Raw genomic sequence first — 26,746 nt, 5'->3', positions numbered from 1 at the left:
GAGATTAGACATGGGGGTCCATTACAAAGATAACACTTAAAATATATTTTTGGTCTTTGTGCAGTGGGAAATCATTAAGATTAGAACTCCGTGTCTAATAATGGACTGGTAAATTATATATCCTTTGTGATTTGATAAGTAGGGTGGATGAAAGTAAGTATCTTGAGCTATAGTAAATCACTGAATTTATTGCTGTCTTTTCCAAGTTATCCAGGTTGACACACTATATACCTCTGTGTTAGGGAGCGACAAAAATCTAAAGGCAAGTTGACCTGGTATCTCGGCCTTGTTGGTGATTGTTAACAAAGTTGGCATAAGCAGCTCTTGCACATGCTAATAATTTAGGGATGGAACTATTTACCTGCAGATTAAACCTAGGTAGGAGTTTATTACACTCCTAGCCAAATGTGGAGCATTGGATTGCTGAAATGGTCTAAATGTCCATAGCTTCTATTCTAATTTAAGTTAGTGATGCTTTGCTACTGCTGAGAGTTTTTAATTTGTTTTTCAGGAAATGCATTGTTTCTTTAGGAGATGAGATAAAATTGATAAAATATAAGTTTAGAACAAATATCAAATTCTCAGTGGTGCAATCTTTGCTCGACAAGGATTGATTAATGAAAGTGGAATAATTTAAAGAATAAATGTTACAATATGGGAACTTCAGGATCTTTGAATGTATGAACTGAAATGGGCTGAATGGTGTCCTAATTTAATTTTGTAAACTATATTAGCAATGAGTGACTTTAACATGATATGTTTGATTTTTTTTATTAGATGCAGTAATAGATGGATCCAATAAGAATAGTGCTTTTTGTTCTGGTAAGTTGACATTCATTCATTTATTAAGCTGGTGAATTTTGTGTATATGGAATATGTCTAATGTAGCTTTAACTATTAAAATTGCAGCTATTCATGGGCAGTTGTTTTTTTTAAGAAACCGGCTGTATGCTTGGGTGGCTGTTCCCAACTTGAAAATGAGCTGTTAAATAATTCTAATTATACCTGCATAAAATATCCATATATCAAAGAACCATACAGCACAGGAACAGCCCCCCCCCCCCCCCCCCCATAGTTCCCTATCGGGGATTGAAACCCAGTCTCCTGTGTGACACGCGGGAATACGAATGAGGAGTTGCAAAATTAGACTCTGCAAGATCATTTTCTATGGTTGGGATTTTTTGCTTCCTGTAATTATACCACATAGCATATGTTGACTTGTATCCATTTAAAGATTTTTTTATCGCTGGTTTTGATTTCAAAGATTTTCAGTGTGTACTAATTGAATTTAGTGGTTGAGTGACAAGGACTGTCCGTAACTAAATAAATGCTTTGTGGTGCTGCAGTATTTAGACCAGAATATTTCAGGCTTGATGATCTGTGTTGAGTTACTGATATTAACTAACATGTCATTGGGGTCTTAATATTTGGCTTTGGTGACTTTGGCTATGCAGGCAAAGAATTGGCAAATATTACTGCTCTTAATTACTATCTTGCACCTGCGAGAAAGCATGTCTGTGCTCACATTTTGTCTGTGTGTTGGACAAGATTGATTTATTATCATAAATAATGATCACAAAATGATATAACATAGGAGAAGACCCTTTTGTGCCTGTGTCAGTACTTGGCAGAGCTATCCAATTAGTCCTAATTTCCTGCTCTTTCCAAATAGGCCTATAAATTGTTTACCCTTTTAGTATGTTTCAGTATTTCTGAATGTTACTATTAAATCTGTTTCCATCCACCTTTCTGGACAGTGCATTCCAGATCACAACTTTAAAAGAAAAAGTAACAAGTTTCCTCATGTTCCTCTGATTCTTCCTGTGTCCTATGGTCACTGACCTTTCTACCTGCTAAAATAGTCTTTTCTTATTTGCTCTTATCATACTCCTGTGCTTCAAGGAGAACAATCCCAGCTTCTGCACTCTCTACATATGACTGAAGTCATTCATCCTTGGTACCATTCTAGTAAATCATTTTTGTACCCTGTCCAAGTAATAGAACATAGAACAGTACACCACAGAACAGGCCCTTCAGCCCACGATGTTGTGCCGAGCTTTATCTGAAACCAAGATCAAGCTATCCCACTCCCTATCATCCTGGTGTGCTCCATGTGCCTATCCAATAACCGCTTAAATGTTCCTAAAGTGTCTGACTCCACTATCACTGCAGGCAGTCCATTCCACACCCCAACCACTCTCTGCGTAAAGAACCTACCTCTGATATCCTTCCTGTATCTCCCACCACGAACCCTATAGTTATGCCCCCTTGTAATAGCTCCATCCACCCGAGGAAATAGTCTTTGAACGTTCACTATCTATCCCCTTCTTCATTTTATAAACCTCTATTAAGTCTCCCCTCAGCCTCCTCCGCTCCAGAGAGAACAGCCTTAGTTCCCACAACCTTTCCTCATAAGACCTACCCTCCAAACCAGGCAGCATCCTGGTAAATCTCCTCTGCACTCTTTCCAGCGCTTCCACATCCTCCTTACAGTGAGGTGACCAGAACTGCACACAATATTCCAAATGTGGTCTCACCAAGGTCCTGTACAGTTGCAGCATAACCCCACAGCTCTTAAACTCCAACCCCCTGTTAATAAAAGCTAACACACTATAGGCCTTCTTCACAGCTCTATCCACTTGAGTGGCAACCTTCAGAGATCTGTGGATATGAACCCCAAGATATCTCTGTTCCTCCACAGTCTTCAGGACCCTACCTTTGACCCTGTAATCCACATTTAAATTAGTCCTACCAAAATGAATCACCTCACATTTATCAGGGTTAAACTCCATTTGCCATTTTTCAGCCCAGCTTTGCATCCTATCTATGTCTCTTTGCAGCCTACAACAGCCCTCCACCTCATCCACTACTCCACCAATCTTGGTGTCATCAGCAAATGCCTTTAAAATTTTTCCGAAAGCATGATCCCTCGAATTAAACACAATACTCCCAATAATTCCTAACCTGTGTTTTATAAAGGTTTAATAGAACTTCCTTGGTTTTTTTACACTCTTCCTCAATTAATAAAGCCAAATCTAAGGTTGCTTTTATAACTGCCTTCTCAAATTGTCCTGGGACCTTCAAAGATTTTTGTTCATACATTCTCTGGTCTGTCTCTCTCTGCGCCCTGTAAAAGAGTACTATGATCCTCTCTATCAAGTAGTCTGCCTATAATTCCTGATCGTTTATTTAAATGAAGAATGAAGAGATAGTGCCAAGCAGGCAGTACTTGTGGAACTGTGTGCCCCCCCCCCCCCCCCCCCAAGAAAAATGAAGGAAAGGAAAGACATCTGTAGTAAGAATGTAGCTTTCATCCTCGCTGTTGCATGAAGTGTCTCTTGGTCACTCTTAAGGATAAGTAAAGTTAAAATGTCGTATGTTGTTTCCCAAAATGTTTAATCAGACAAAATGGATCTTTGCAACGCTTATTTGCAAGGTAGATTCCGTTTGGCTCGAGTGTCAAAAACCAAATGTCTGCTGACCTTAAATTAAGGTCAATTTTTATTTGGCCAGTTTATATTTTGATGCCCTGATTTCCCCACTGAGATTGGGACTAGGCAGATTTATTTTGCCATCTGACTTCTATGAAAGAAGACTTGCATTTCAAACCCAAGTGCCAGTGGTTAAAATGCAGTTTAGTAGCACACTATACTACGTTTTGTCCTGATTCAGATTAATTTTCAAAATGAAACCAAAAATATTAGTTACAAATGTATAACAGAGTTTTATTTCTTTTAGATAACTTCCAGACAGCACAGCTGTTGGCCTTGATTCTCGAGTTACTCACTTTCTGTGTAGAACATCACACATATCACATCAAGAACTACATCATGAACAAAGATTTACTGCGAAGGGTGTTGGTACTGATGAATTCAAAACATACATTTCTAGCCTTATGTGAGTGAACACTGGTAAAAGTATAACTAATTGAGTTTGAATATTTGTCTGTCTTTTGCTGCCATGTTCTTTCACAATTTATACCAGATTTTTATTGCCTTTTATTAGAATTGAATAGGAGGTATATAGTTGTGAAATAAACTGACAATCTGGTCATGGCTGCAATTGGGAATCCACTCCTAGAGTAACATCCTTTACTGCAGTACAGTGGTTTTCATGCTTTGTTCTGGTGCAGTGGAGGTGGCAAATGTTTCCTGGGGCCCACATTCCTGCCTTCCAGAGGTATTTAATAACATTGCTGAATAGCATTAGAGTGAAAGAGAAATGTGTCTCAACACATTATCTGAGACTATAGAACAAAGAATAGTACAGCACAGGAACAGGCCCTTCAACCCTCCAGGCTTGCACCGATCATGGTGCCTGTCTAAACTAAAACCATATGCACTTACGGAGTCTGTATCCTTCCATTCCCATCCTATTCATGTTTGCCTAATTGCCCCTTAAATGCAGCTATCGTACCAGCTCCCACGACTTCTCCAGGGAGCGTGCGTTCCAGACATTAACCACCCTCTATGTTTTAAAAAAAAAAGTTTCCCCATGCACCTTAAACCTACATCCCGTAGTACTTGACTTTTCTACCCTAGGAGAGAGCATCTGACTATCCACTCTCTCCATGCCATTCATAATCTTGTAAACCTCTGTTGGGTCACACTTCAACTTCCATCATTCCAGTGAGAACAAACCGAGATTATCCAACCTCTCCTCATTGCTAATACCTTCCAGACCAGACAACATCCTGGTAAACCTCTTCTGTACCCTCTCCAAAGCATCACATCCTTCTGGTAGTGTGGCGACCAGAATTGTACACGCTATTCTAAATGAGGTCTAACTACGGTTCTGTACAGCTACACATGACCTGCGAATTTTTATACTCAATGCCCTGACCGATGAACACAGACTGACCGATGAAGCCAAGCATGCCATATGCTTTCTTGACTACCTAATCCACCTGCGTTGCCACTTTTGGTAATCGGTGGACATGTATGCCCAGATCTCTCTGCCTGTCAATACTCCTAAGGGTTCTACCATTTACTGTAAAATTCCTACATGCATTGGACCTTCCAAAATGCATTACTTTACACGTGTCCGGATTAAACTCCATCTGCCATTTCTCTGCCCAAATCTCCAACCGGTCTATATTCTGCTGTATCATCTGACAATCCTCTTCACTATCCGCAACTCCACCAATTTTTGTGTTGTCTACGAGCTTACTAATATATATACACACACTACAAACAACAAAGGTCCCAGAACTGATCCCTGTGGAACACCGCTATTCACAGCCTTCCATTCAGAAAAGCACACCCCTACTGCTACCCTCTATCTTCTATGGCCATGCCAATTCTGTATCCATCTTGCCAGCTCTCCTCTGACCCCATGTGACTTCACCTTTCATACCAGTAAACCTTGAGGTATCTTGTCAAAGGCTTTACTGAAGTCCATGTATGCAATATCCACTGCCTTTCCTTCATCTATCATCTTCGTCACTTTCTCGAATAACTCGATCAAGTTAGTGAGGCACGATCTCCTCTTCACAAAACCATGCTGTCTATCACTAATAAGTCCATTTGTTTCCAAATGTGAGTAACTCCTGTCTCTAAGAATCTTTTCCAATTTCCCTACCACTGATGTATGGCTCACTGGCCTATAATTTCCTGGATTATTCCATCTGCCCTCTTAAACAATGGAATAACATTGGCTATCCTCCAGTCATCTGGAACTTTACCTGTAGCCAATGAAGATAAAAAGATTTCTGTCAAGGCCCCAGCAATTTCCGCCTTTGCCTCCTTCAGTATTCTTGGGTAGATCCTGGGAACTTATCTACTTTAATGCGTTTTAAGACGCCCAACACCACCACCTTTTTGATATCGGCATGACCCAGAATATTTACACACCCTACCCTAGGCTTTTCATCCATCAAATCCCCTTCTTTGGTGAATACTGAGGCAAAGTATTCATTTAGTACTTTACCCATTTCCTCTGGTTCCATGCATAGATTCCTTCCACTATCCTTGAGTGGACCAATCCTTTCCCTGGCTACCCTCTTGCTCTTTACATACGTACAAAATGCCTTGGGATTTTCCTTCATCCTGTTTGCCAAGGACTTTTCATGACCCCTTTTAGTGCTCCTAACGCCTTCCTTAAGTTCCTTCCTACGTTCTTTATATTCTTCAAGGGCTATCTGTCCTAAGCCTTTTGGACCTTACGAATGCTTCCTTTTTCTCTTTGACGAGGTTCATAATATCCTTCCTTATCCAGGGTTCCCGATACTTGCCCCACTTATCCTTAAACCTCACAGGTACATGCCAGTCCTGAATTCCAATCAACTGACATTTGAAAGACTCCCGCATGTCTGATGTTGATTTACCCTCAAACAGCCTCCCCCAATCTACATTCTCCAGATCCTGCCTAGTGTTGTAGTTGGTCTTCCCCCAATTTAACATCTTTGCCCGAGGACCACTCTTGTCCTTATCTGCAAGCACCTTAAAACTTACGGAATTAGGATTACTGTTCCCGAAATGCTCTCCTACTGAAATTTTGGTCACCTGGCCAGGCTCATTCCTCAATACCAGGTCTAATATGGCTCCTTCCCAAGTTGGGCTATCTGCATACTGTTTCAAGAAGCCCTCCTGGGCGGTCCTTACAAATTCTGCTCCATCCTATCCCCTAGCAGTAAGTGAGTCCCAGCCAATATCGGGAAAGTTAAAATCCCCACCACAACAACCCCTGTTGTTTTTGCATCTTTCCAAAATCTGTTTGCATATCTGCTCGTTTATCTCCCGCTGGCTGTTGGGAGGCCTGTAATAAACCTCCAACATTGTGACTGCACCCTTCCTATTCCTGAGCTCTACCCATGCTGCCTCGTTGCCTGAACCCTCAGAGGTGTCCTCCCTCAGTACAGCTGGGGAATTAGGGTCAGGGTTTAACAAGCATGGAAAAGATAGTTCAGAAAGTTGGATTTTGTAACATGGTTGAAGGACCCTATGGTTTAAATAACTTGCTATGCCTGACTTTGCACTTCCATACCTTTGATCTCTGGGGAATTTAGACCATTGTGTCTCGAAACAGGAGTATCCATCCAAACAGCAACATGCCTTGTTTCTCTCATTGTTTACAACAAATTAGCACCTTAAGCTTCAGAGGGAAGTTTGATAAGGTGATTAGGATATATATTTGATGATTTGCGTTGGAGCCTCAAATATTCACTACATTTATCTAACAAAATGGAATGTAAAATCATATATCCAAATTGCCTGATGACACAAAGATAGGTAAGATTATAAACAGTGTAGACAAAATTATATAATTTGTAGTTATTGATAATTGTGGTTGGACAATACTGGGGCAAATGAATTTCAATGTAGATAAGTGTGAGGACATTGTGCATTTTAAAAAAGGATTGAACAGAATACTTTCTAAATGGTGCAAAGCTGGAGGCAGTGGAGGTTCAAAAAATTGAGGATCCATGTACATATAACATTAAAATGTCATAATTAACTATAGAACATTATCAAAAGGGATAATATTGGAATGCTGATTAGAATACAAGGAAGTAAAATCATGTTGCAACCACACACAGCCCTGGTTGGACCTCACTGACATACTTTGAGCATTCTGGGCATCAAACCTTGGGAAGAATATATTGGCCTTGGAGGGTATATGGAGATGAAAGACGTGGCCACGGTTCTTGATGAGTGCCATAGTGATGCAATAATACAGCCCATTGGTTCTGTTCCAGTTGAGAAAGAGTGAAATATTGGATGATAGCATAATAGAAGAAATATTAAGAGGTTTAGCATCTCTGGAAGTGGATAAATCACCTACAGAATGAAATTTATCACAGGCTGCTAAAAGAAGCAAGGAAGGAAATAGTAGGGGCTCTAACCATCACTTTCCAATCCTCTCTGGCTACAGGTGATTTTTTTATATAAGGGAGGAAAGGGTAAATAGTAATTACAGGCCAGTCAGCCAAACCTTGTTGGTAGAAAACTATTGGGGGAAATTTGAGACACAGATAATTGAAATATATTTGCGGAGGACAAACCATGCAAGAGACTACACAATAACTGGTAGGATACGGAGAAATGTGGAACAGAGGGGCATGCCCATTGCTAACTTTCTCCTAGTGGATTCCTCAAAGGTCTTCAACAATATACAGAAGCACAACATTCGCTCTCTTTAGACATAGCCCTCAGATTTTCCAGGAAAGTTGTTGATAGTGTTGGTGAAGTCTTGGTATGTCTTGGAAAGTCTTCCAAAGTATCCAAGGTCAAGACTGCATTTGAAGAGGATTTTGGAGTGCATGTTCACAGATTGCTGAAGGTAGCAGGACAGGTATATAAGGTTGTTTAAAAAGGCCTATGAAATATTTCCCTTTATTAACTGAAACAGCATGTAAGAGCGTAAAAATTTGTATAAAAATGCAAATTATTTTAAGTAATATAAAACTTTATGCTTATGTCCATGGGAGCTGTATCATTTTTTGCCCCCTGTCCATTTGATCTGTAGGGGAGTCAGTGAGGCAAAATAATTTTGGCTGAAAACTCAAGGGTGGAAATATTTTAGTTGAAATGGATATTGTCTGGAGAGAGGAGTAAAGTTTGCTTATGCATGAAGATGTGGGGTTCTGGGCGAGTTAAAATTTGGAGTGCATTTCACAAAGATCCTTTGAATGAAAGCATTTATTGAAAGTTTCTGAAGTACTGGCATGTAAGCAGACAGAGTTTGACTTGAAGAATGTGGTGCTGTCAATGGAAAGGAAGGTAGGAAGCTTGATTAGAGGTAGAACAAGACATTAAGGTTTTTCCTACTGAAGTTGACCTGAGTGGGCAATCAGCCATGTTAGAATTGGTGGTGAAACCACCCGCATGCTGGATAGAGTCAAGAGTGGTCTCCATTTCACTGGTTTGGAGCTGAAAGAAATCCTGATTCATCTGGGACATCACTTTCACATAGTGTTAAACATAGTATTTAAAAGCTTGGGAGACGCTGGTGATGGTCAGATTTTGATATCAGCAAATATGTAGAAGCTGATCTTGTTCTTGCAGATAATGTTGCTAAAGGGCAACATTTTGACAATGAGGAACCAAGGATGGAGTCCTGTTGCTCAGTAGACAACTATGTGGCTTAGGAGGAATATTTTTTGAGTTGTGTGTAGGAGTAATTGAGTGCAATGAAGATGGTCTGAGTGGAAGAAGTATCAGAGAAGGCAGCAGCAGAGGTAAGAGGTGCAACAACTTAGTGGCATCAGAAATGTCATGGTTCTATGTCGGATGGTGTGGCAACTGGATTGGAGAGAGTCAGATGCTGAAAATGTATGTAGATGGCAGTAATGATTTCAAGGACTCAGGCGAGAAAAGGTAAGACTGAGAGATAGAGGCTCAAGGGTGAACCTGGAAATGGTGGTTTTGAAAGAATGGGGAAAGGTGCTGTAGGATACAGATAATGTTGGTAGTCATGAAGCCAAGCAGAAGTTCAGTGTTCAGGAGCAGATTGCAAAAAACAGCTATTGGGTTATATAGAGATGAACCTGGTGAGGGAGAGTGGGAGAGAAACTGCAGAGTATGGTGGGCTGGAGCCCAAATCTGGAAGGGGATGGACGCAGTTCTTGAATTGTTCTAGTGCAGATAGATTTGGGATATTTTTGGCATACATGATGGTTCTGGAGGAATGGGAAGATTTGACCATAGAGCAAGACTGGCAGCTGCTAGTGGTAGTCCAAACTACTGAGATCTAAGTAAATAGTTACTTTTTCTGAAAACAGGTGCACTGCGTTTTATGAGGAGGATCATTGGACTAAAGGATGAATTCTATAATCGATACATCACTAAAGGCAACCTCTTTGAACCAGTTATAAATGCCTTTCTGGATAATGGAACCAGATATAATCTACTTAATTCAGCAATAATTGAACTCTTTGAATTTATCAGAGTGGTAAGTTTCTGTTTTTCTAATAGTTTGTAGTAAATTTCTATTTATAAAAATGCCTTTGAGCTCTCCTACAGATTGTTTTTCCACAGTTCTGAGAAGTGTCTTTTCCATTTTATTATAAATGTTACCACAGGAGGATATCAAGTCACTTACAACGCACATTGTTGACAACTTCTACAAAGCACTTGAACACATAGAGTATGTGCAAACGTTCAAAGGACTGAAGCTGCGATATGAGCAGGAAAGGGATAGACTTCAAAATCAGAAGCTGAACAGGTAGGAAAATTAAAAGATCCCAAGCAGTATATGTTTGAATGTGGTCATTGAGCTTCACAGATCATTACTTCTAAATCTATTGAACCTAAAAGTATTGTGTATGCTGCAGCACAGAATCCCTACAGTGCAGAGAGGGGCCTTTGGTCCATTGAGTCTACACCGACTCTCCGACAGAGCATCTTACCCAGGCCCACCCCTGCCCCATCCCCACAGCCCACTTATTTACCCCACTAGTTTCCTAACCTACTCAGCTTTGGACACTAAGGGGAAATTTAGCATGGCTAATCCACCTAATCTACACATTTTTGGACTGTGGGAGGAAACCGGAGCACCCTTTGGAAACCCACACAAACATGTGAAGAACGTCCAAACTCCACGCAGGCAGTCGCCCAAGGCCAGAGTTGAATATGGGCCCCTGGTGCTGTAAGGCAGCAGTGTTTGCCGCTGTGCCTCGTGTTTTATTTGATCATAATCAGTATATATTCTAATTTATTAGTCGTCTTATAGTCGAGCATGTAATGAAATGAGTTTTAAGGTACTCAGACTAATTTGATCATTAATCTGATGTGAAAAATTGAACAAAATTCAAACTTGCAGAGGAGCTGAAAGTAGGTACAAGGACATCAGCAAGAATATGTTCACGGTGTTTAAATCTCGGCACTAGATGTCAATTGTGGGCACCATTTAGAGGGACAAACAGTGCCACCATTACCAGTGCCACAATCAAATTGCTGCATGTAACAGCAGATATTTTTCACCAGCTCACAGCTCCCTATGTGCTTTCCCAAACCTCAGTGATCCTGCTGGCTACAGTGAGCTCATGTAATGTTTTGTTCCTTTGCCAATTAAATCTACATAAAATACTGGTGCTTAATCAGCATTGTGTAAGTGACAACTAACTAGTAATTAAAAACACTGTAGTGTAACAATATGCACAAATAGAATACCTAAAATTGTTTCCTAATTTTTTTGTCAGCACACTGTTCCTTCCGATGTAGGTCCTTAACTTGACAGTAGAGAGCGAGGAGTAAATGGCAGGACAAATAGTGTATGATATTTTTGGTCTAAACAGCTAAATTGGGGCTGGAAGGAGATTAAATGTTAAAAGTCATTGACGAAATACTTCTGAGCTGTGCATAGCCTATTTGCATGTAGGTTAGTGAAGTTTTTTTGGATTTTATATATTGTACTTAAATGTCACAGCTTTTATACAGTTTTTTTGTGGCACCTAAGATGATATTTAATTCCATGTACTGATTATCCAGGATTGCAGTGAAAACCAATGATTTGCAACTTTGAACTATTTGCATTATCACAATTGGACTGGTGATCTTTTTTAATTGGTATTCCACAATTTTGAATTTCTTCTATTGCTCTTGTCAAATAACTGTATAAAATGCAAGTACATTGAGCTATGTACAGTTTAGTTCCATAAGTGAGCATAATGTATAGTCATACACCACAGAAACAGGCCCTTTGACCCACCATGTCTGTGCTGACCATCAAATACCAATCTATATTCCCATTTACCAGCGTTTGGACCATAGCCTATTATGCATTGATGATTCAAGTGCTCATCTAGATGCTGCTTAAGTGTTGTGAGAGTCCCTGCCTCCTCCACCCTCTCAGGCAGTGCATTTCATATTTCCACCGCCCTTTGGGAGAAATTTGTTTTTCTCTCAGATCCCCTCTAACCACTTGATCCTCTCCTTAAACCTATGCTCTCTGGTCTTAGACACCTCTGCCACGGGGAAAAGATCGATCAACCCTATCTATGCTGCTCATAATTTTGTATACCTTGATCGGATCCCGCCTTAGCCTCCTTTGCTCCAGGGAAAACAAACCCAGCCTATCCAGTCTCTCCTTATAGCTGAAACTTTCACCCCAGGCAACATCCTGGTGAATCTCCTATCCAGTGTGATCACGTCCTTCCGATAGTATGGTGACCAGAACTGCACACGATACCCCATCTGTGGCCTAACCAATGTTTTAGAGTTCATAGAATCCTACAGTGCAGAAGGAGGCCATTTGGCCCATTTAGTCTCCAGCAACCACAATCCCATCCAGGCTCTATCCCCATAACCTCTTGCACTTAGCCTAACTAGTACACTAAGGGGCAATTTAGCATGGCGAGTCCACCTAACCCACACATCTTTGGGCTGTGGGAGGAAACCAGAGCACCTGGAGGAAACCCACGCAGACGGGGAGAATGTGCAAACTCCAGACACAATGACCCAAGCCAGGAATCTAACTCGGGTCACTGGTGCTGAGGCAGCAATGCTAACCACAGTGCCACTGTGGTACCAGGACCTCCCTGCTCGTATATTCTATGTCCTGGCTAATGAAGGCAAGCATTCCGTATGACTACTACTTCATCCTATCTAGCTGTTCTGACTTGTAGATTAAGGTCCATTTGATCCTCAATACTCCCTGGTGACCTATCATTCATTGTGTATATCCTACCCTTATTTGACCTCCCAAAAAGCATCTCCTCACATTTATCTGGATTAAGACCATAACACACAGAGCAGAATTAGACCATTCAGCCCATCGAGACGGCTCCACTATTCAATCATTGCTGATAAGTTTCTCAACACCATTCTCTCGCCTTTTCCCCATAACCTTGGATCCCCATACCAGTCAAGACCCTATCTATCTCTGTCTTAAATACACAATGATCTGGCCTTCACAGCCTTCTGTGGCAATGAATTCCACAGATTCACCACCACCTGGGTGAAAAAATTCCTCCTCATCTCTGTTCTAAAGGGTCATCCAAGTACAGACCCAGAGTCCTCAAATGCTCCTCATACATCAAGCCTTCCATTCCCGAAAATGTTCTCATGAGCCTCCACTGGACCCTCTCCAAGGCCAGCTCATCCTTCCTTGGATACGGGGTCCAGAATTGCTCACATTATCCCTAATGTGGTCTGCCCAGAGCCTTCTAAAGCCTCAGCAGTACATCCCTGCTTTTGTATTCTCGAAGTTAAATTCCATCTGCCATTGCAGTGTCCAATTTACCAGCTAATCAATACAAGTCTGTAGCCTAAGTCTATCCTCCTCACTATCAACAACATTAATCTTCATGTCATCTGCAAACTTACTAATTATACCTTCCACATTCACATCCAAGTTGTTAATGTATGTAACAAACAGCAAGGGTCGTAGCACTGAACCCTGTGGTGCACTGCTGGTCACAGACTTCCAACCACAAAAGTAGCGCTCCACCATCACCCTTTGCCTCCTCTTAACAAACCAATTTTGGATCCAGTTTGCCAACTTGAATTGGATCCCATGAACTCTAACCTTTTGGACCAGCCTTCCACGTGGGACTTTGTCAAAGGTCTTAGTTACTGAAGCCCATGTAAACCACATCAACTGCATTACCCTCATTTAGTTACCTTTCCAAAAACCTCAATTAAATTCGTTAGACAGGATCTCCCACCAACAAATCTGTGCTGACTTTCTCTGATCAAACCCTGTCTTTCCAAGTGTCGATCAATCCTGTCCCTCAGAAGCTTTTCCACTGACTAACTGGCCAGAAATTATGTGGCTTAACCCTGCTGCCCTTGAATAAAGGTACCATGTTAGCTATTCTCCAGTCATCTAGCACTTCACCTGTGGCCAGTGAAAATTTTAAATATCCCTGCAATCTCCTCCCATGCCTCCCTTAGCAGTCTAGGATACATGTCATCAGGCCCTGGAGATTTCCGCATCTTTATGCTTGCTAAAACATCTAATATTTCCTGCTTATTAATCTTAATGTGCTCTAGAACTTCACCAGCCCAACTTAAATCTCCAGCTGCAATGTCTGTCTTCTTGGTTAATACAGATGAAAAATATTAATTTAAGACCTCACCCATGTCCTCTGGCTGTATGCACAGATTGCTCCTTTGATCTCTAATGAACCCCACTCTTTCCCTGGTTATCCTCTTGCCTTTAATATACTTAAAATGCCTTGGTTTTCCTTCATCTTAGCTGTCAATGATGTTTCGTAGCCCCTCTTTGCCCTCCTAATTTATTTTTTAAACACCCCTACACATACTACTCCTGAAGGACCCCTCCCCATTCTTAATGCTCTATATCTACCATATGCTTACGTTTTTTTCTTTATCAAACCCTCGATATCCCTTGACATTCAGGTTTCCCTGGACTTGCTGCCCTTGCCCTTCACCCACCAAGTTGTATTAATGGGCTTTTGCTATTATACTGACAAAGGGCAATGGTTATACAACTAGTTTGATAGAGAATCTATTCCCTGTCAGAAAATTTTCTTTCTTGATGAGGGAAAATGCAGCTTCTGGCTAAGCTAAAACTTTAATATAACCTTTCACATTTGGGTTTGCTTAGTTTGTGGGAATGCAGTGTTTATATAACCCCTCCCAGCATTTACTGTTCTCCTGTTAGTTGTTTCTGGGTGTGAATTCAAGGTGCTGGTCCACAGCTGCTGCTGTACTGAAATTTGAACCAAACTATTATCAATGTAGAGTGAAGTAATCCAGTAGAAAAATGGACATATATTTCAACATGTTAATATAATGGAATTTTCCCAAGAAAGTGAAAAGAGTTGGTATGTATTAATTTGGTTAATGCTGTGTTACTTGATATGTTAAAAACTGTTTTTGTGCACATGTTGTGATTGACAGAAATTGTATAAAATAGTTAAAAACAAACTTGGCGGTTATGGTATTTTCTTTGGGTAGAGATGCAGTCTTGTAGCACCCAACCATGCAAACCAGGAAGTTCCGCATTCGATTCCCAGTTGTATTGTTAATTGATTTCAGCAGAATCAACTTTGGAATGTTTCAGTTGACTTCCATGCCAAACCAGCAAGAATTCCTGCTCCTAAATCTACTTATGAATGTAAGGTACAAAGTACTTGTTTGTCAACATCAGGTAAGCCAAGGATCGGGCTTGGCTCCGATGCCTCCTGTAATAGAATGTTTGCCAACGCACACTGTTTAGGTTCATGCATGAAGTATGACGACTTGGGCAATGTGTCGGAGGGCTGCAGCCACCCACAAAGCCAAGCCACCAGTGAAGATCAGCACCTTCTGGCAAAGGGAACAAGGAGGGAAGAGAAGGAGAAGGAGAAAATGATGAAAGGATTATACGTGGAATAAAATTGGGGCTTGACAGTTTACGTAATTCAGGTTAGCTGATGTGATTGTAAATATGTCTGTCTATAAATAAATATGTAACTACCTCAGTTTGGAAGTTGAAAAGACATTTAGCATTCCAGTTAACATTTTTTCAGCTTTGGTAGAATTTGCTGACTAATACTTAATGTTTTTCAATTAAGCGTACCATCCATATTGCGTAATAATCGGTACCGGAGAGATGCACGAGCATTGGAGGAAGATGAAGAGATGTGGTTTAATGAGGATGAGGAGGAGGAAGAAGGAGAGGCTCTAGTACCACATGTAGAGAAATCCAAATCCGAGGATGACTATCCAGACAGTTATGGGAAATTTCTGGAGACTAAAAAGGGTATGGTAATTTTTAGTACTTGACAGTATATTCTAGTTATACTATACTTGAGTTTAAATATCATCTTAGTGCCAAGAGAGGGGGTGGTGCACAAGCTGCTTCCATGTGCACTTAAGTTACCTTAGTTTTCAGATAGCTGGCTTTGACCTTGGATGATGATAGTGAGCAATATTTAGCTCATGTATCAATATTGAGTTGAAAGAGAATAAGACCTCAATTTTGAGCGAATATTGTTTTAATATAGCAGTTGTCCATTTTGCTGTGAACATCTTTGGTAACCTGTCAACCTTCATAAATGCTTAACAGTTATAAAATTGAACAAAATACTTGTAAATTTTGGACATTAAATCATTGGCGTGGCCTTGATTTCCAAAATGCATCATCTTACTGTGATTTGAGGATCTGATTTTCTGTAGATTTCTTTGGGAATGTTAGTATAATTGGCAAAACCAAATGACTTTTAAATCAATGGAATATTTTAATATTCAAAATTTTATATTTGGTGTAAAAAAACCACTGCCATCCTAACCTTTTGATGATGATGCATTTCATTTTAATTGTATTTACACGGTGTTATAGACTATTTAGTATTTCATCTTTTGAAATTTTAATCTGAGTGAGCAACTATTAATGCATTTTTAATTAAATTGAACTTGCTGAATTAGTACCTGCTCTCCGCTTAAATACGGGATCTCCAAGATAATTAATTGTACAACAACATTTTTTTTAAAGTCTTCTGTTATTGGTTGTGTGAACCATTAGATTGCAGCCTTTTTAAAACAAACTGTACTTGTGAAGTTATCTGTAAATAGAATCATGTAATGGGCTGCAGGATAGAATACTGTGAATACTGTTTTGTTTTTCCTTCACTCCTACCCTTCCTGGTGGAGTTTGATTTAAAACTCTGCTTATCTGTACTTCAGACATTCCGTTTATCTTTAGTTTGGCTAACATTTTTTCCAAGTACTTTGGAGCCTAGGATTGACATTTACTCATTTGTCTTTTAGATCAGGTATAATGAAAATATTGCAGTACACTGATAGAATATAAATAGTTTAAGGGACAGCTAGTCATGTTGATTCGTGCTATTATTTAGGGGAGCTTTGTAAGGAGGCCATTCAGCCCAATCTGCCTGGTTTGGCTCTTTTGAAGGTTTTGCATGTGTTTCCACCGACCTTTTCGGGCACTAGTTTCCAGATCATGGCTTGCTACACAAACTTTTTCCTTGGCTCTGCTCCAGTCCCTCTGCCGGACTGTCTTCAATCTGTATCATCTGGCTAGTGACATAGTTGCAAGTATATAAACCATTCCTTCTTTCTTGATCAAAACTTTATCTGAAAAACTCTTAAATTCTTACTTTTTCTGCATTCAGGAGAACAATCACAGCTTCTGTAATAATTGGAGTCCCTCATGACTCGTATTATTCTGGTGAATCTCTCTCCAAGGCCTTGACGTCCTTCCAAAAGTGTGGTGCCCAGAATTAGATGCAGCTCTCTAACTGGGGTCTGACTAGTGATTTATAACTCACTTTTGTTCTCTGCCCTTTAAAGCCAAGGATCCTCATGTTTTTTGAACAACTTTATCGACATGCCCTGCCACCATTAACAATTTAAGTATATGAAGCCCCTGGTACCCTTTTCTTGCACCCACTTAAATTGTTATTAAGTTTATATTTCCTCGTTCTTTTGCTTCATGACATCACTTCACAGCGTTTGTGACCACCACTTTACCTGCAATACATCTGCCCAATTTTGTCAGTCTGTCCTCCTAAAATCGCAGGAGGGAAGGGTTTCATGTGAGGGAAGGTTTGGAAAGATAATAGTGCAGGGTAGCAGTGTAGATAATGGTAACCAGAGTATGGTGGGAAGAGACGAGTGTACATCATATGAATGCACCAACAAATAAGGTTCTGGAGTAGAGAAAAATGGTAAAAAGACAGAATTAAAAGCTCTTTATCTGAATGCGTACAGCATTTATAATAAAAAGAATGAATTGATGGCACAAGTAAAAGTAAATGAATATGTTATGATAGCAATTACAGAGACATGGTTGCAATGTGACCATAGCTGGGACTGGAATATTTAGGGGTTTTTGACTTTATGGGAAGGTAGAGAGATAAAGGAGGTGAGTGGCTCTGTTAATGTATTCAGGATGGATTCTTGGAACAACACATTCTGGAACAAACCAGGAAACAGGCTAATTTGGATTTGGCAGTGTGTAATACAACAGGATTAATTAAAGATGTCATAGTAAAGGATCCTCTGAGCAAGAGTGATGATCACCGGAGAGAATTCATGTTTCAGTTTGAGGGTGAGGAAGTTGGGTCTGAAACTAGTGTTCTATCCTTCTAATTGCCATTTAAGCTCGTGTGGATAGATTTGGCTCAAGTGGGATGGGAAAATGGGTTAAAAGATAAGACAGTGGAGAAGCAGTGGCAGACATTTAAGGAGATATTTTGTAACTCCAGGATATTTTCCATTAAAAAAGATGCTACAAGAATAGCAATCTATGACTAATTGAGGAAGTTGAGAATGGTGTCAAATTGAAAGAAAAGACGTAGAAGAGTGGCAGTGGTTGGCTCTGTGCCGCACAGTGCCAGGGATCCAGGTTCAATTCCAGCCTGTGTGGAGTTTGCACATTCACCCTGTGTTTGTGTGGGTTTCCTCCCACAGTCCAAAGATATGCAGGTTAAGTGGATTGCTCATGGTAAATTGCCCCTTAGTTTCCCAAGATGTGTAGATCAGATGGATTAGCCAAGGTAAATGTATGGGGTTATGGGGATAGGGTGGGATGATGGGCCTGAGTAAGATACTCTGAGTTGGTGCAGACTCGATGGGCCGAATGGCCCCCTTCTACACTAGGGATTCTGAGAATGCTACAAAGATTAATGATAGCTCAGAATATTGGGAAAATTTTAGAAAACTAGAAATGCTTGACTAAAAAGTAAGAGGGATAAATTGGAGTCAGAGAAAACTGGCAAGAAGTATGAAGCACATGTAATAAGCTTCTGTGAGTGTATAAAAAGAAAGAGATTTATTGTAGTAAGTGTTAATACCTTAGAGGGTGAGATGGGGGGAATTAATAGGAAACAAGGAAATAGCAGAGGCGTTGAATAGATACTTTTTATGTCTTTCACAGCAGAAGTACAAAGCATCCCAAAAATAGTAGAAAAACTGGGCCAAAAGAGAGGGAGGAACTTAATACCAGTCACTCGACCAAAAGTACCAGGAAAGTTAATGGAATTAGAGTCTTCATTGGTCCCCTGGAACTGATGGCCTGTATTGTAGGGTCTTAAAAGAAGCAGTGATCGTGGATGCATTGGCTGTAATCTTCCAAAATTCCCTAGACTCTGGAAAGGTCCCAGTGGATTGTGAAACCACAAATGTAACACTGCTATTCAATAAAGGAGGGAGACACAAAAGGAGGAAACTATATGCCAGTTAGTCAAACATGTGTCATTGGGTAAATGCTAAAACCTGTTATTAACGAGGTAGTAGCAGAACATTTAGAAAATTGTATACAATCAAACAGTCAACAGGGTTTTGTGAAAGGTGAATCACGTTTGACGAATTTATTAGAGTTTTGAGGACGTAACAAGCAGGGTAGGTAAAGGAGAACCGCTGGTGGCAGTGCATTTGGATTTCCAAAGTTATTCAATAAGGTGTCAGAAAAGATTACTGCACAAGAGATCATAGTGTTGGCTGATATATTAGCAGGGAAGGAAGATTGGCTAGCTAACAGGAAACAGGCAAGATAAAGGGTTATTTTCAGGTGGGCAAACTAACTAGGGGAGTGCTACAGGTGTGCACTGGGCCCTCAACTACTTATGGTCTATATTAAAGACTTGGATGAAGGAACTGACTTGTAGTGAAATTTGCTGCTGATACAAAGGACAAGTCGTAGGAGGATACAAAGAATCTTCAAAAGGTTTTCGATAGTTTGAGTGAGCAAAACATTGGCAGATAGTATCACATCTCCAAAACACAACAAATATTTTGGCTATTTGGAGATTTTATAATGTTAAAGACACCACATTAACACAAATTGCTGCTGTTTCATGATCAAACTAGCTGCAAAGATAAACATTTATAGCAATTGTATATTAAAAATGAGCATCTGGCATATTTGCAGTTGGATTTGCCACAAAACATGAGGATGAATTCAGTTTTACAAATTTATTTTGGCACCGTTTGTACAGTATGGATGATATTGGAATAGTGTAGGTTAGATGGGCTTCAGATTGGTTTCACTGGTCGGCGCAACATCGAGGGCCGAAGGGCCTGTACTGCGCTGTTATGTTCTATGTAGATAGAATATAATGTGGGGAAAAAGTGAGGTTGTTCACTTTGGCAGGAAGAATGAAAAACAATATTATTAAAATGGAAAGATATTGCAGAATGCTGCAGGAATCGGATTGTCGTTGTGCATGAATCGGAAGAGGTTGGTATGCAGGCATAACAAGTAATTGGGAAAGAAAATGGAATGTTGCTCTTTGTGTAAGAGGTTTATTATAAAAGCAGGGAAGTTTAAACTGTGCAGGACATTGGTGAGACCGCAACTGGAGCACTGTATAGATTTGGTCTTCTAAAAGAAGGTAGGATATACTTTGGATAAAAGCAAATTTCTGCAGATGCTGGAATCTCTCCCATCTCTACCTACTGCTGACTCTATTCAGCACCCACAACTTCCTTATCTCCGCAGCACAACAGTAAAAATCTCGTCCTATTTTCTATTGGCTTCAGCTCTGACGAAAAGTCATCCAGACTCGGCGTTAACTCTTTGCTCTCCATAGATGCTGTCAGACCTGCTGAGATTTTCCAGCATTTTCTGTTTGTGTGTGAGGGATATACTTGCATTGGAAGCAGCTGAGAGAAGGCTCTCTGGGCTGATTCCAAGAATAAAGGGGTTGTCTTGTGAGGAAAGATTGAACAGTTTGGGGCTCTAATAAAGGAGTTTAGCAGAATAAGAAATAATATTGAATCATGCAAGATTCTCAGCAGCATAGTTGCTGGGAGGATGTTTCCTCGCATGGGGAATTCGAGAACCATGAGGCACAATTTAAAAATGAGTCTCCCATTTAAGATGGAGATTAGGAGAAATTTCTCCTGAAGGTCATTAGTCTGGAATTTCCATCCACAGAGCTCTGTGAAGACTGAGTCAGAAATGTTTGATGAGTCTAGGTAATGGTGAGCTGGCAGAAAAATAGAATTAAAGCCACAGCCAGGTAACCATAATTTTATCAAAGGTGGAGCAGAGCTAGTGGGCTGAATGGTTTTCTTATATCTTGGAATCTGCTGTTTTCCACATTGCTAAAGTTTTATAATCTGCAAATTTTATGTTTGTGTTCCCTACATGCAAGTGCACATCATTAATATATATGAAAAAGCAGTGTGATCTGGGGGACACTGCTTGCATTGTGTCTGGAAAAACAACCATTTACCATTACTGTTTCTATCACTCGATGGATCCCTGCTACTACCATCCCTTTAACCAATGGACTTTGATTTCACTAACCTATTGCTTCAGCTTCATTCCAGCTACAATACGAAGTTGGTGTGTAGCAAGCTTTTTAAATATTTTAAAAGCATCTTGGTTTTTCATTTTCACTGACAGGCTGCCACTGACTGAACCTCTGCATGTAGCTGTGTGATTTCCTAGAAGAGTAAGAAGTCTCACAACACCAGGTTAAAGTCCAACAGGTTTATTTGGTAGCAAATACCATAAGCTTTCGGAGCACTGCTCCTTTGTCAGATGGAGTGGAAATCTGCTCTCAAACAGGGCACATACACACAAATCAAGTTACAGAATACTAATTAGAATGCAAATCTCTAAAGCCAGCCAGGTCTTAAAGGTACAGACAATGTGGGTGGAGGGAGCATTCAACACAGGTTAAAGAGATGTGTATTGTCTCCAGACAGAACAGCTCGTGAGATTCTACAAGCCCAGGAGGCAAGCTGGGGGTTACTGATAATGTGACATAAATCCAACATCCCGGTTTAGGCTGTCCTCATGTGTGCGGAACTTGGCTATCAGTTTCTGCTCAGCGACTCTGTGCTGTCGTGTGTCGTGAAGGCCGCCTTGGAGAACGCTTACCTGAAGATCCAAGGCTGGATGCCCGTGACTGCTGAAGTGCTCCCCCACAGGAAGAGAACAGTCTTGCCTGGTGATTGTCGAGCGGTGTTCATTCATCCGTTGTCGTAGCGTCTGCATGGTTTCCCCAATGTACCATGTACCCCAGGTTTCCCCAATGTACCTAGAAGGCCATGGAAGCAGGATAACGTGACTTGACAGTGTTCCACTCTCAATGTAGATGCTAAGATATGAGCCTTAAGATTATTGTTTAACTGATATAACCACCCTCATTTAGTGTAATCTGAGCCCTTAAATGTTTCCTCCGTAGCTAAAGAAAGTGAGGACAAGGAAAACCTTCCAAAGCGTTCTTCGAGTCCCAGCTTCAAATTTACATTTTCACATACCTGTGCATCTGGGGCAGCAAATGGAACAAACGGCACCAACAGTAAATCAACGGCAGCTCAGACCGCTCCAGCCAGTTCCACTAGTTCTACTTCAAAGCATACCAGTTCATCTGCAATGACAACAAAGGTTTGGATTATCTTGTGTTCAAGTCAATCTGTTGCAGAATCTTTAATATTTTAAAGTATAATTTTGACTACTACTAGGCTTTGATATTCGAGATCTTCAGTTTACATTCGGAGGAGGCAATGATTTTAACTCATAATCAGATTTAAACAAAGTCTCCAAAAAGCTAATTTTTGGTGGAACCATTTTGTTAACAAACCTCGAGCTCTATTATTGAATGAAGGTTGTGGGTTAAAATAAACCTGAATGAAGTGTTAAAATGTACTGTTGTTTTTAATCATCTTGAACTATTTCAAACAAAGGTTTAAACCAATGTAGTGAAAAATGCCCTGGGTGTTGCTGTAATTTTAGTTTTTCAAATTTAAATTGGGTGCAAATTATCTACTTAATTGTATGTTTGTCAGTAGGGAAACTACATGCTTATATAAACATTTTTTTTCCTGAATTTCTTCAGGGAGGTCTAGTGGGGCTTGTAGATTATCCTGATGATGAGGAAGAGGAGGAGGAAGAAGAAGCATCACCAAGAAAACGACCTCGACTAGGCTCATAATTGACGCAAGGAACGGCTTACTTTGGGGTCTGGTACAATGGTGCAACTGTTCCATAAGCTAAGGGTCTGAATCAGGAATGGCTGCTTCACTGTGAATACAAAAGATGCAACACAAGGAGTAGCAAACAGTGTGCCAATGTTTCAACTAGAGGGCTTGAGTTCTATGTGGCAGCAACATGCCACTGAGGAACTGGATCTCTCTGGAACAAACTTGGAAAGGAAAACCGGCCAATCAGGCTGGCAGGGCTAGCAGTTAGTAATTGGGAGCCTGATTAACAGTTTCCCAAATGGGGAAGAGGTTCAGATTTGGGGCGGGTTAGGGAAAGCTTGAGCAAGGGAGCAGGAGCTGCACAAAAATGATGTTTTGGAGTTTTTGCCAGGAAACAAAAACTGGAATAGGCGTACAAAGTATCAGTTGGAAATCCTTGCAGTCTGAATGAATTAGGTGCTGTCCCATGTGTTTATCCTCATTTTTGTTTTGTTTGCCTCCAATTCCAAGTTTTAAATTGGGGGAAAGGAAACCTGCCAATATGTTTGAGTAGAAGAATCTCAACCTACTACTGGGACCATAATGATGAGATTGCCATCATGTTCACTGGATCTTTGGGCATCCATTGGGCCTGTTAAGCATTTTCTAATCAAAATGGTGAATGGTTGGAAAAGCACAGAAGAGTATGCACCTCAGTCAGGTACTGTACTACAGATAGACTGTTTCATAAGCCTGTCTATAAAAGCTGGTGTTGGTGACTGCTACAAGAGTGGTTCACAAGCAAGACTGTTCCTTCTATCTCATCTAATGTACTTTGTGGCAGTTCCCCAGGCCAAACATGCCACTTAAAAGATAAAATTTTATCCCAATCTGATTTTTATGTATATTTTTGGGTATTGTATTACAGGTTAACATTTCATTATAACTGTTAGGCAAGTTATTTTTAGGGAACACTAATTTTAACAGCTGACTGATGGTAATGCTGGAGAGTTTAACGGAAAGTCACAACAAAACATGAATTTTAACTAGTCTGCCTTTGCCCTGTTGGTCACAGTTGTCTCTGTGCAGAAGTAGTTAAGATTCAAGCACAGTAGAAGGCTCAAGTTAGGTTCCAGATGCTTTTATTGCACAGTATGGTGTTCTAGATCATTTTTAATACAGTGGTTAACGCAGGTTGTTAAACCAGCTGTAGCCAAATAGCCAACTGGCAATCTGTGTGTTACAAACTGAAATCACAACTTTTTAAAGCTTTTTTTTGAGGTCATCTGCATCCCTTGGTATTTTGGAGGTTTTGTAGCTCAACTTAAACATTCTTTGGAAAAGAAATGGGCCGTCTGTCATGTAGATATGAAGTATAGTTTTTCCATAAAACAGAAGTTTATTTTGTATGGATGAATAACCACCACTGTAACTGTTATTTTACACTGTTTGTATACATGTGTTGATATTAATGAGGCAATGTAAGATTCAGGAATTAAAATGTGACCCTGTAATTCCATAAACATAATGCTGTTGTGTCTATTTTCTGGTAAAGGTAATGAACTTTTTTAATGGTGCTGAATTGTAAACTGCGAATCAATTATTTGATCAATTGGACTGTTTGTTTTAGGATTTAGTTTTATTTATAGGATTACGCACAATGTTTTTTAAAAAAAACCAAAGCAGCAACTAAATGTGTTCATGCTAATCAAGGTTGATTTTCAATTGTCATTTGGCTTATTTATATGCCTGACTCTTGCAGGATGGCTTTGTGTAGAAGCTCTTGATTAACGTGTATTTAGATCTTATTTTCTTTCCTTTGGTGCATTTAACTTTAGAAAATATACCTTCAGATATGATTCTTTCCACAAATAAACATTACACTTTTAAACTATGCAAAACTGCATGAACATTCCTCCCTCAGCTTGAGTTTTACATGCACTATACCAAATGTTCATGCAGTATAACGAACTTGAATCTACATACTACCTGCGTCCTACCAAACAGGTATACTTTTATAACTAATTAATTTGAAATGAAAGTGACTTTTCTGATCAATTCTTGCTGTTTATAATCTAAATACCAGGGAGAAAATTTTAATTTATCAACAAAGCAGTTGAGGGCATTTGCTTTTAATTTTCATTTCAAGCAATGCTTTAATATGCCAATGTGATTTCAATTAATTATGGTGAGCTTGGCATTTTTAGATTCAGAATTACCAATGATAAAATTCCTTATGTAATTTGTATTCCTCTATTTAGCCTTTGAATAATTTAAAATCTTGGCATCAGTTGAAGCTGTACAGAAAGGGACAACATCTTCCAGTTTTAGGACATTGTAGAATATTTGAATTATCATTTAGTTGATGCACTTTAACCTCCTATCCCAAGTGAAGTAATCCCTGAAACGCCACCTTTAGAAATGATAGAGATTCTGAGTTTCTGCATAGAATCTGCTGTGCACAGCAGTTTAGTAATTATTCAATTCAACCTTTCAGTTATAAACCTGATATTAGAAATATCTCCACTCAATTTGTTTGATTATATTAACTCCATAAAACTAAATGCATTTCTAACTTGTCATGTAGCCAGTACAATAGCTCAAGAATTATTACTTTTTTTTGGGCTGGACTCATTGAAATATTTCTCACAAATCATTTGGATCAATTGTGAAGGCTAAGATAGGCTGGACTTCCCATTATATTCTAGTCACTTTTTAGATTGATTTTTCAGAATCACTGCACTTTATTGGGAGAAATTTTGAGCGTTGCTTACTTCTATACTTTGTTTTAAAGTAAATCAAAATATTGAAGTCTAAACATTGATTTGGAATTTTAGTTCTGTTTTTGATTTAGATTTCATAAAATGTTGTGCATAATCTAATTAATCTCCAAGTGTTAGCCCAAGTACCTGTAATTGTTTTGGGATATTGTATAGTGCTATCTTTTTAGAATGACCTGTTGAATATTCCTAGTTAAATGATTTTATTGCTTTTGCTGTCACAGTGCCAACCTAACAATTGTAGGGATTTTTTAAATTAAGAATAATTTAATTAAAACATTTGTTTAATAAAAAAATCGCTGTACTACTTGACACCAGTTTTTAATGAGTGAGGAATTGAGAGTAAATTATTTCATAAACACCTGAAAAACTCAGTTATGTTACATTTCAACGGTTTGAAAATACAACATCTGCACGATGCAGAAGGGATTTGCTATATTTAAATATGGCAAAAGCTTTAATTCCTTTTGGCATTCAACAGAAGAGGTATAAATATAACCAACAATTTCTAGGTTCTTTTTATAATACTGATATCAGTCTCATTTATAGAATGAAACTGTTGTTTCTTTTCCCACACCTGGTGGTGCAAAAGGCAGACTTTCATCTGATTCCATGGCTGTTTTTGCTTGAGGGGTGCCACTCCGCATCAAGCATGGCTAACCAGGAGTCTCTCCTGCCATTGGTGTATTTTGGAAGGATTCTGCAGATTGATTAACTTATTGCCCACATTATAAACACACCTTCCTTGATCATCAAGTCCTGGGGTGGGACTTGAACTTGGAGCTTCTGGCTCAGAGGCAGAGATGCTACTCAGTGTGCCAGTGAGGTCAGTGTTATTTGATATATCAGAAGCTTTTGCTTGATCATTTTCAGAATCGAAGAGCAATCTCAAACTTATGGATGTTTATTCAAATTATTCATATCAGTCAGGAAATTAAGTCCGTCTTTGTGTTTACAATATTACAATGTGGACAGGAACAGCGTTTATTAGCATTTGCAAATAAGATAATGTGAAATTCCTGCTTCTGTAAATTTGACCCAAGTTTATTTCATAATGAAGTCACCTACCAGGCATATATTACAATGTCAGTTGTATCATATATGTTGGGATGGCAGGTAGTTTATAAATTGCCCCATCACATCCTCAATATGCCCCAAAATGTCAAAGTAATGAATTATGTTTGAAGTGTAGTTACT

General features: G+C 39.6%; 1 protein-coding gene across 4 annotated transcripts in view; it reads left to right on the top strand.

Moving 5' to 3' along the window:
* The window catches only part of ppp4r3b (protein phosphatase 4, regulatory subunit 3B), a 62,357-nt gene extending 36,492 nt beyond the window's left edge, over nucleotides 1–25,865 (top strand). Inside the window, exons 10-17 of one of the 4 annotated variants that reach the window (XR_013499653.1) lie at nucleotides 778–822; nucleotides 3,739–3,897; nucleotides 9,722–9,891; nucleotides 10,022–10,164; nucleotides 15,127–15,314; nucleotides 15,464–15,651; nucleotides 22,052–22,254; nucleotides 22,706–25,854. Coding sequence is in view for 2 of the 4 variants with exons in the window: in XM_078229888.1 (XP_078086014.1) it covers nucleotides 778–822; nucleotides 3,739–3,897; nucleotides 9,722–9,891; nucleotides 10,022–10,164; nucleotides 15,464–15,651; nucleotides 22,052–22,254; nucleotides 22,706–22,801 (1,004 nt within the window). In the remaining 2 variants the exon portion in view is untranslated. Of the gene's footprint in view, nucleotides 1–777; nucleotides 823–3,738; nucleotides 3,898–9,721; nucleotides 9,892–10,021; nucleotides 10,165–11,140; nucleotides 11,306–14,948; nucleotides 15,315–15,463; nucleotides 15,652–22,051; nucleotides 22,255–22,705 lie in introns of those variants that run through there. The other 3 variants (XR_013499652.1, XM_078229888.1, XM_078229889.1) reach the window with 3 other exon arrangements.
* Nucleotides 25,866–26,746: the final 881 nt, after the last annotated feature.

The sequence above is a fragment of the Mustelus asterias genome, chromosome 15 (genome assembly GCF_964213995.1).
Source record: "Mustelus asterias chromosome 15, sMusAst1.hap1.1, whole genome shotgun sequence".
Classification (NCBI taxonomy): Eukaryota; Metazoa; Chordata; class Chondrichthyes; order Carcharhiniformes; family Triakidae; genus Mustelus; species Mustelus asterias.
The sequence above is the reverse complement of the archived record's forward strand: the minus strand, read 5'-3'. Positions and strand labels throughout refer to the sequence as shown.